At 34.6% G+C, this 9,802-nt stretch overlaps 1 protein-coding gene across 1 annotated transcript in view; it reads right to left on the bottom strand.

Moving 5' to 3' along the window:
* LOC143856506 (sulfatase and phosphatidylinositolglycan class N domain-containing protein) overlaps positions 1–9,802 on the bottom strand; it is a 39,090-nt gene that overhangs the window by 923 nt on the left and 28,365 nt on the right. The window contains exons 15-23 of the mRNA XM_077366745.1: positions 9,083–9,316; positions 8,788–8,975; positions 6,360–6,501; positions 6,137–6,245; positions 4,022–4,124; positions 3,734–3,923; positions 2,200–2,298; positions 2,047–2,105; positions 307–412 (exon numbers count right to left, since the gene is read on the bottom strand). Coding sequence (XP_077222860.1) covers positions 307–412; positions 2,047–2,105; positions 2,200–2,298; positions 3,734–3,923; positions 4,022–4,124; positions 6,137–6,245; positions 6,360–6,501; positions 8,788–8,975; positions 9,083–9,316 — 1,230 coding nt within the window. The remainder of the gene's footprint in view (positions 1–306; positions 413–2,046; positions 2,106–2,199; positions 2,299–3,733; positions 3,924–4,021; positions 4,125–6,136; positions 6,246–6,359; positions 6,502–8,787; positions 8,976–9,082; positions 9,317–9,802) is intronic.

Genomic DNA, 9,802 nt, shown 5'->3' with positions numbered 1-9,802 from the left:
CGACAAAATCTTAATAGTGCTTGTAAGGATAGTGTTCTTCAATTGTGAAATAGAGAACAAATTATGCGAACAAAGTTTTATTCTTAGTTTTAACTTTTTGTTGTGTAAGCTAGGATTGAGCCTGCCACAGAGCACTTTCCAACTGAAATAAAAACTAAAACCTATAAAAAGAAAGCTTAACGGTAACAAGTGAAAAGAGTCTCAGCAACTCAACTCAACTCAACAAAACCTTTGTCCCAAACTAGTTGGGGTTGGCCAAAATGACGCCTTTACAAGTGAAAAGAGTAATACGAAAAAATAACTTACCAGAAAAAAGAAGTGGATGGTCATTACATCTGAAAATAAAATAACAACGAAATAGCATCCTAGTCGTGGAACTCGGATTAGCTTGGTTATAGAACTAAACACACATCTGCATCCAAGTTTAGAGAAATGAGAAGCATAACCAAATAAATAAGCAGATATTGAACTATAAAGAGAGTGAAAAAGAATAGCATAGTCAATTTTTGAATCAACATTTCATAGGCTCAAACTATTTTAATGCTTGAAGAACTCCACAACTATACGAACATAAGAAGAAAATAAGAAATTTCACAGAAAGTTTCTTTTGGCTATGACGCCCTTAGGTTGTACGCCAGGCATACAAAAACTGTAATGGCCACAATGCTTAGCTATTGCCAATTCCCAAGACAAAATTCAATTGATTTATCAAAGGTTCTATTTCCAATCATTCTCAAAAAAGAATAGAAACTTCAATATGAAGATCAATACTCCCAATTAACTCGTAAAGGAAACGCACAAACATAGAATTATTCTCTTACAAATTCCTCAGCATTATGGGGCCTTTTGAATCTAGAGAAAAAAATACGGAAAACAAATTTTCCTGTGAAAAAAAAAATGCAGGGTCCAGTAGGAATACAACTCATTTTTCATCGAAAAATTTTCCCAAATAAAATTTCCCTGCGTCCAAACACCATATATATGTATTAGTTCCCAACGAACAAACAGTGAGTACATCTGCACTACAAAACATGGTGCGAGGGTCTTGTCAAACTCTTCTAAGTACCACATTTTGACATGAATACCCAAGTTCACATTTTGACGTGAATACCCAAGTTCACATTTTGCCAAGCAGTTGTTTGCTAACTTATAATAGGGACGACCTCAATGGTAGTATGTCCACATGTGTTGCATAATGAACAGATAGGTTTGTAACTCCAGCAAGAAACCCTAAAATGGGACATAGTATATTTCTTGAGAGATGCTTTGGAAAATTATTAGTTATAACTCATATGTGGGATGTAACTGTCCACGAAGAAATTTGGTATGGACAGTCTCAAACCAGTGGCTCACCTTACCTTGTAAACACACCCAAGGGAATATAGGCTTTAGATTAAAATTTTACACGGAAATTTATTTAGGGCAGTGATAAATTGACCCCCTAATCTCTCTCTCTCTCTCTCTCTCTCTGACTGCCCTTTATTTAATGTACAGCACGCTAAAATTTTTATAGCAGTTCTCATGCAAGGTGAGGACATTATTTTGTGGTTAAAAATTGTGTCCATTAATTTCAATGAAAAGATTCATATGGTCGACATTTTCATGATGCACAAAGATACTAAGTGGAAATTCACATTTTAGTTTGGTTTCAAGTCCTCTTCTCATTATTTCAAGTTTCCAATTTGAAGAGAAGTGTTTAGTACAATGTATGCAACAGTTGACTTCAAGGGTATGTGTTGGGCAGAAGCACAAACCTCAGAAATTCATGATCAGTATCTCGAACCAAAAGGCAAATGGTCAAAGTCAAGGAGAGCATCGTATAGTAAAATAATGAAATACATAATAGAGGATCTGTAATAATCAAAACATAAAAAGAGGGACTAAAAGTGACAAAGTGTTATTCATAAAACCGATATAGTATTAGTCTATTAGACAGTTCACTAATCATCTGAATCAAAGCTTCATACCATCCCTACCATACATCTCAATCTAGTATTCTGGTGTCAAAATTTCTAATGCGAATCACAAATATAATTTCCAACTTACATGACAAGCATGAACGGGATAAACAATTTGAAAACAAGTAGGGCTGCCATCAGAAATGGCTGCAATCAAGAGTAAATCATATCAGCAACATCAACAAAACTAATTAACCCAACAATATATGTAAGGATGGATAGATATATAGCTTTTGCTTACACTGAAAACTGTGATGAACCGGTAGACAGAAGAAATCTCAAAGCTTGCGATACTGGCAAAGTTACCCGTTCCAAAAAATGCTATATTAAATAACACCATCTACAAAACAAGCTGGCATCAGATTCTTGAAATGATATATAAGCCTGACCAATTACCAACTATACAGAATAGCTTTTCTTTTAATGGTTACACATAATAGCTATTTGACATGTGTAAGGTTCAAATACTGGGAAAAAAAAAGACAAAGGGCAGTGAGAAATCGACCCTCTAATATCTTAAATCGACCCCCATATCGCTCTCTCTGTCTCTCTCTCTCTCCTCTCTCTCTCTATCTCTCTCTCTAAGCACTGCCCTATATGGGGGTCAATTTATCACTGCCCAAAGACAAAATATGATTTTTTTTTATACATACAGATAGAAGCCTGGTTGAACTAGCATGAAAGACACGATCATTACTTGAAGTTTTTCAGGGTTCAACTACTGAAAGAGGATAAGGTATGACACTGTCATTTCATGGATTTTCCCCACTCCTTTAAAACAATTGTTAACATTTCACCAGTGACATTTTTTTAGAGTTCAAATTACCTGTTCAATCTGCTTGATTTTCTTTAAATTTCAATCCCTAACCGTTCATTTCTTTATCTCTAATCTCAATTTGGCTTACAAATACCATTTTCCAATTCTACTTGATGCTTTGTTCTCAAGTAATTAAAAACCTATTTTGTAACTGCAACTGTTGTAAGTTCACCATCATAGATGTAGAGAGAAGAAAAGAAGAACTGAAGCAGAGTCTTTATAAATATGTCTGCCAATTGATCCTTGGACTTCACATATGATGTAGAAACTGAAATTTAAAACCTTGCTTCTATGTAATTGGTCCTTTCATGAAACACGGACATTGTTAGCAATGTATATTGCAGCTTGATTGCCACAGTGCATTTTCATAGGTTGAAGAATCATGAAGCTGAGTTCTTCTAACAAAGTCTTTAGCCATATCAACTCACACATAGTGTGAGCCATTGCTCGATATTCTGATTCTGCACGGGGTTGAATAGGCAAGATCTAGGGCTTGTAAAAGTAGATATTGGGTATGTGATGCGATCCTCAATTAATGGTGACAATAATTTCAGGTCATAGTCTTAATCTTGAAAGCCAAGAAATAAGACATAAGAAAAGAATTAGTGGTCTCCGAGGAGAAAATGCGAGACAAACGGTCTCCAAGAATGATAAAATGCAAGATGCACGGTCTCCAAGATGGAGAAAATGCAGGATCAGATCTAATGGATTAATTCAAAAGAAAAGATATCTATGATCCAAGATCATGTCACCTACTCTAAATACAACATCATTGTAGTAAGTTTACCCACATAGATGTACAGAGAAGAAAGTCAGGGATGAAGAGTGGAGAAGAGTACAGAAGAGAAATGAGAGGAATAAAAAAATCATATGGTTAGTATATCTCTCTCGGTCAAGTTCTTACAATAATAACTCATCCCTGGAGAAAAGAAAAGGAAGATACTAGAAATTGGCTTACAAAGATAAGTGGAATTCTCATGTCAGACAACCGCAAGCATCTCTCATCATCGTTAAGAACGATTTCATCCTCAACATCTTGTTTGCGGGTAGCTGATTCCTTCACATTTGTTGAATGGAGTAGTGCACATTCGATCAATACCCATGCCATAAGAACAAGAGCAAGGGCACCGTAGAAGAGAGCTTCATATCTGCAATATAATTGAGAAGGAAATTATGCGTTCATGATTGAAGCTTTCTGGAAAAAGCAATTGACCATATTTAATATTAAACTAAGAAGGTAGCATACCCGATAGATAGTAATAAGAAAGGTGGAGCAAAACCAAGAAAGATAGAAGAAAGGCGATCCAAGAGGCTAGTTGGTGAAAATAATGGTAGAACCAGTGAAAGACCTGTTGAAAAAACAAATGAATGTGGTTAAAAAAAAAACAGCAGACACGTCTTTTTTGGACCCACAATTATAAATGTTCTAAATTGTCAAAACCCCAACAATGACAAAGTATAGTGAAAAAAAATCCAAAGTAACACCGGAGAAGAAATAGAATATCTTCTTGAAGGCATATAATAATCAGAGGTTTTCAACATAAAAAATTGAATATTTCTAAAGCAGCTTCCAATAGGTTACCAGAAAGAAAAATATAGTAATTGGCAAAACAAAAGCCGTGGGAATAGATTGGTATAAGGGATTATGTACAGCCACTTTGGGTATTATTTGATCATCTATTTCACAATACTTTGGTTTCTTCTATGATTGGTCAAATAATCTTGTTTGTTATATGTTATTTCTTCATCAATCTCTCTGTCGGTTCCTTTCCATACTTTTCACTTCACCTTTCTTCTGTTGGAAAATTCATCATAGAAGCATCAGTTAAATTCCTAAAAATCTGCAGAATATTTTTTTGCAGCCTCTGAGATTTATGACATGATCAGTTGATAAAGATCATTAATCTGAAAATTGACTTGATAAGCTCCATTAAATTAGTCTAGCAATAGAAACTCAATGACTGAGCACGGTAACTAATAACTAGTGTAATGGGTATGTGGAACCTAATATAGGTAATTCTGAAGCAAATATTCTCACCTCGACTCCTGTAGTTCAGTGACTAAGTGATCCCAATAACAGAAGTGCCAAATTGTCGGATATAGATCTTGTATCAACCAGGTAGCCTACACGGAAACTTGTACATAAACAGGTCTTGTAGTTCATAGAATTTTCTTGGATACATTAAATTTCCCAACAATGACAGGCAACATGTCTGCCTTCTAGGGTCGATGAGAAGAACCAAAGAGAAGAAGCTTGTTTAGTAACTTTAGTTCACTTTGGTTCTTAAATATTTTCTTGAGAACCAAAAAAAAAATTCTTCTCACAAATACTGGCACAACAAAGAAGAGAGATAAAACAATGAAATCAATTTGGATACTATCGGAAAAAAGGAACTGCCTGTAAGCATAAAAACAATAAAGGAGTCATTTGATAAGAATAAATGGAATGGCAGTGGGAAAACTTTATTGTCAGCCCAGCTGTTCTAATAAATGATAAAGGAATTCTGGCATTATTTTGGAAAAGTTGAGTGTAAGGATTAAATATTTAAGGGACCAGAAATGCACTATGCTGCTAAGCAAATCAAGTTTGTAATAAACAAAGATTCATAGAAGTTAAGGGAATAAAGAGTTCAAACAATATTTATCCCCTAAGAACAACAACAGCGATAAAAAAGATGAAGTAGAAAATTTGAATAAGGTATGCGTGCTTATGGTTGGAAATGTGCTAGGAGCCTAGGATCCATCTGGAAGACAGAACGTATCTCAATGAAAAAATAAAAGATAAAAAAATAGAAACAATGAATTCAAACCAAGAAAAAATAGAATTCCAGACAAAATGAACTAATTTATAAACTAGAACAAGAAAAAAAAAGGCTAAGCCAGTCCATGCCTCCATGGTCTCGATACCAAATGCTAACAGTGGACAACATCTTGGCTAAGGTACCGAGAATGAACAGGATTGGTTTTATTTAGATACTTATTGCAAGTAATTGTGTTCCAAAACAAGCATGTATATGTGTGTATGCATATATAGATGCACATACGCACATTTGATGAAGTGCATAAGTTCACTATTTAGGAGAGAATCAGGGACTTAATTACAAAACAAATGTCGAAACTAAAAAAGAGTGATGCTGAAAAATAAAAAATAAAAGAGATAGGACAATAATATCTCCAACTATCAAAAAATCCCTGGGGCATATACTAGAAATGTTTTCCACCATGTAACATAAGGAGTATAAAAAATCAAAACAAAACGCCTCCAGGTTCAATTAGAAGTAGAATGTGACGGTTGAAACTTCATAATTTCGAGTCATAAATAACACCGCGAAAGATAACAACAAAGACAAGAGGTAAAAACCAGTTAAGGACCAGTTTATCAACTGGTGTAACATGAGAAGTTCCTGCTTCTGAGTTCTATGAGAAGTAGACAGCCACACCATTCCTGAAGATAGCCCAACCAGAATAGCCTAATTTACAAAAAAGAAAAAAACCTTATTAAACATTACAGTAAGACCTGTTCCACACATAAATTTTTAGGCTACAGGACATTATACAAAGATAATATATGTTTAAATATGTACCTGTAGATAGAACAGCTTTGAAAACCTGGGAATGTGTTTATCATAGCTGACAATACATAGCCAATAGTTATTGCCTTTGTTGCTTGAATCAAACCACCTGGCAGCTGTCCCTATAAGGATAATCATAGCTCCGCTTGCAATTCTACAGATAAGCACCATAGTTAAAGCACATATGTAGAGAAAGCTAATAGTTCCTAAAATTAAATTGCTGATCTCAAGCTGTTAGCCACCTATCTTCTTTGTGTAAAGACCGACCCCACTAGGGTCTTTACTGTGATTATTATTATTATTATTTTGGTAAATATTGTCCATATACTTCTCTTGATCGACAGCCCAACAAGTCCGATCAAAATTGAAGCCTTTCGGACCGTCAGATCAAGCATCAAATCATGTTAGTGAGTACGTGCTTACTATAAATAGTAAGTCCAAGCTTACTATAACTTGATCCGACGGTCCTAAAGGCTTCAATTTTAGATCAGGCTTGTAGGGCCGTCAATCAAGAGGGATTTATGGACAATATTTACATAAATTTAAACACATTGCCGACCCTAGGTGGGGTCGAGTATTGCACTTTGTATTCAAGAACTGAATTTACTGAGAGATATTAAAGGGCACATGGCTTGTCCCTACTAACAAAAAACCTAATGCTCAGAAAAAAAACATGACTACCTAGCCTGAAGTGATAAAAAAATTTAATAAGAAAAATAAAATTGAAATTTTTTTTTGGAAATGGAATGGCAAGATAAATTAACTTATGAATCTGTATTATACTTAGTGAGAACAATTACAAATAAAGTCACTTTTAAGATCAGTTGTAAATGGCACTATTTAGGCCCTATAAGGATTAAGGGGGGATCTTGTCTCCCATACCAGATTGAAATCAGCTATATCGAATTACTGGGAATCAATAAAGTTACTGTTTTTAAAAAAAAAAACATAGAAAGTGAAAGTAACTGTATCAATAGAATAATTGGTGATTTAAGTAATCCCATTCACATGGGACTACATCAGGATGTTCGGATTGTGACTCGTATTGCAACAAACCTAGTGATCTAAGGGGAAGGAATGTTGAAGTGGGCTGCACATTGTCATGAAAAAATTGCCAGACCATCTACTAGAAGTCTGAAATACAATGCCCAATATTCTTGCATCACAGCAGCTCAAGGACAGGTTCTAAACATATTTAGACTGAAGTTAAAAGGCATTTTTCATCTTTTATGATGATATTTTTAAATTGACTCTTCCTACTCCTTCATTTTCAGAGTTGCAAAGTTAGGAAAACAAAATATTCTTGGATATTTGGTGAAATTTCTTCATTTGTATGAGTATGTGACGCAGATAGTAGGCCCAATAAGAGGCATATTGGCCCATTAGGATTTATTTCCATGTTATTTAGTTTCTAGGATTTTATTTTTCATGTTATTTAGATTTAGGGCTTTTAATTACTCTCCATGGGATTTTATTTCAATTGCCTATATGTAGGCCTCATGTATTAGGGATTTTAAGTTTTGATGATTAATTGAATTGATTGAGATTTCTCCCCTCTGATATTCTCTTCTTTTATTTCTGGTTCTCTTCTTCTCCCCTAATTTCTCTTCTCTTCTTCCCTTATTCTTCGTCTATTCTTCTCCCTGAATTCTCCTATTCTTTTCCTAATCTTCTTTTCTTCTTCTTCTTCTTCTTCTTCTTCTTTCTTCTTCTTCTTCTATTTCTCTTCCCCATCCTACATCAATCAATAAGAGGCCCAATAAGAGGGGAGAAATCTCAATCAATTTAATTGATGCATATAGTAGGCCCAATAAGTGGCATATTGGCCCATTAGAATTTATTTCCATGTTATTTAGTTTCAGGGATTTTATTTTTCATGTTATTTAGATTTAGGGCTTTTAATTACTTTCCATGGAATTTTATTTCATTTGCCTATATATAGACCTCATGTATTGGGGATTTTAAGTTTTGATGATTAATTGAATTGATTGAGATTTCTCGCCTCTAATATTCTCTTTTTTTTATTTCTAGTTCTCTTCTTCCCCTATTCTTCATCTATTCCTTCTCCATGAATTCTCCTATTCTTCTTTTCTTCTTCTTCTTCTTCTTCTTCTTTCTTCTTCTTCTTCTATTTCTCTTATTGATCCTACATCAGCATGTGTGCCCATCTGCATGTGCACATGTGTGTACGGCAACCATGAGAATCAGTAAATGTTCTTGAGGTTGGTTTCACAGTATTCATTGCTTTGAATAACAACAAGACCAGAGTAGGTGATTCAAACAAGACTGATAAGGTATAACCAAATCAAGTTAGAGCAACCAAATGCATATCTCTGTGTGGCTGAAGGACTCTAACTATGCACACCTCCAAAAAAAGCATGTCTGATGTGGCATTTAAGAAAGAACAAAGTGTAAACAAGCCTCAAGAAAAGAGACTTACACTAATAGAGTGTTATCAGGAATTTCTGCTGGCATCAATGTAAAACTGGATAAAAGCCAACATGTCACCCATATAAAGATAGGTAACATCGATCGCCTGGGAATGGAGTAAGAAACGAAAAGAGGAGCTGCTACCCCCACAATCAAAAAACACCAAGTGTAGAGCTTCCTTTCAGAGAAACTAGTCACCTGCATAAAGTTAAAAGATGGGTAAAATGGCAATTCAGTCGAGTGATTTGTTGACAATTTATTACATGTAAAAACAGGAAAGATAACACTATGTTGCACATCCCTACCAAGAATTCAAGAATGAAAATTGAGATAGCACAAGTAGCAATAAGCTTCACAACGAAATTAAATTTGCTTCCAGACAAGTGCATCCATATTGCTCTCAGGAATTGGATATCGCAAAATATTTGTGTCCAGAGGAACACTGTCATCGCAACGTAAGCATGGTAAAGAGGAGGAGAGTTCTCCATAAACAGTAGAATAGAAAGAACTCCCATCAATAGACATCCAAATAGATGAACCTGCAACAAGAAAGGAAAGATTTAAAACAATGTGGTGCAGGACTAGCAACTACAAACAATAGATGCTATGGAATTCAACAAACCACTGAGTGCAACAATTCATAGAGACAAAAATTAAAATTCATTTTCAGTCATGAAGAACCTTTTCTATGATGCAAATCATCATAAAAAATAACTAAATTAAAAGATTAAGTGTTGAACAAACCCCACAAAATTCCTAAAAGAAATCAAATTTTAATCACTCCGTCTCCATTACACAACCAAATAACAAAAATTTTTAAAAAAAGATTAATTTTATTAAAATCAAGCGTAGACTGGATTTACAAGAATCCACCAAACGCGCCTAATCGACCGTGATGGTTTTAGACCATCTCTAGTACGGAAATTCAAATTCCTAAATTTCTATTCTGGTGTCATCCTCTTTCATATGGAAAGGAAAAATAAAATTTACGAATAAACCTGTTTCAACTAGAATAAATTTGTTTA

This window comes from Tasmannia lanceolata, unplaced genomic scaffold (genome assembly GCF_043159265.1).
Source record: "Tasmannia lanceolata isolate RefF3 unplaced genomic scaffold, GAP_Taslan_0.1 ptg000023l, whole genome shotgun sequence".
Classification (NCBI taxonomy): Eukaryota; Viridiplantae; Streptophyta; class Magnoliopsida; order Canellales; family Winteraceae; genus Tasmannia; species Tasmannia lanceolata.
The sequence above is the reverse complement of the archived record's forward strand: the minus strand, read 5'-3'. Positions and strand labels throughout refer to the sequence as shown.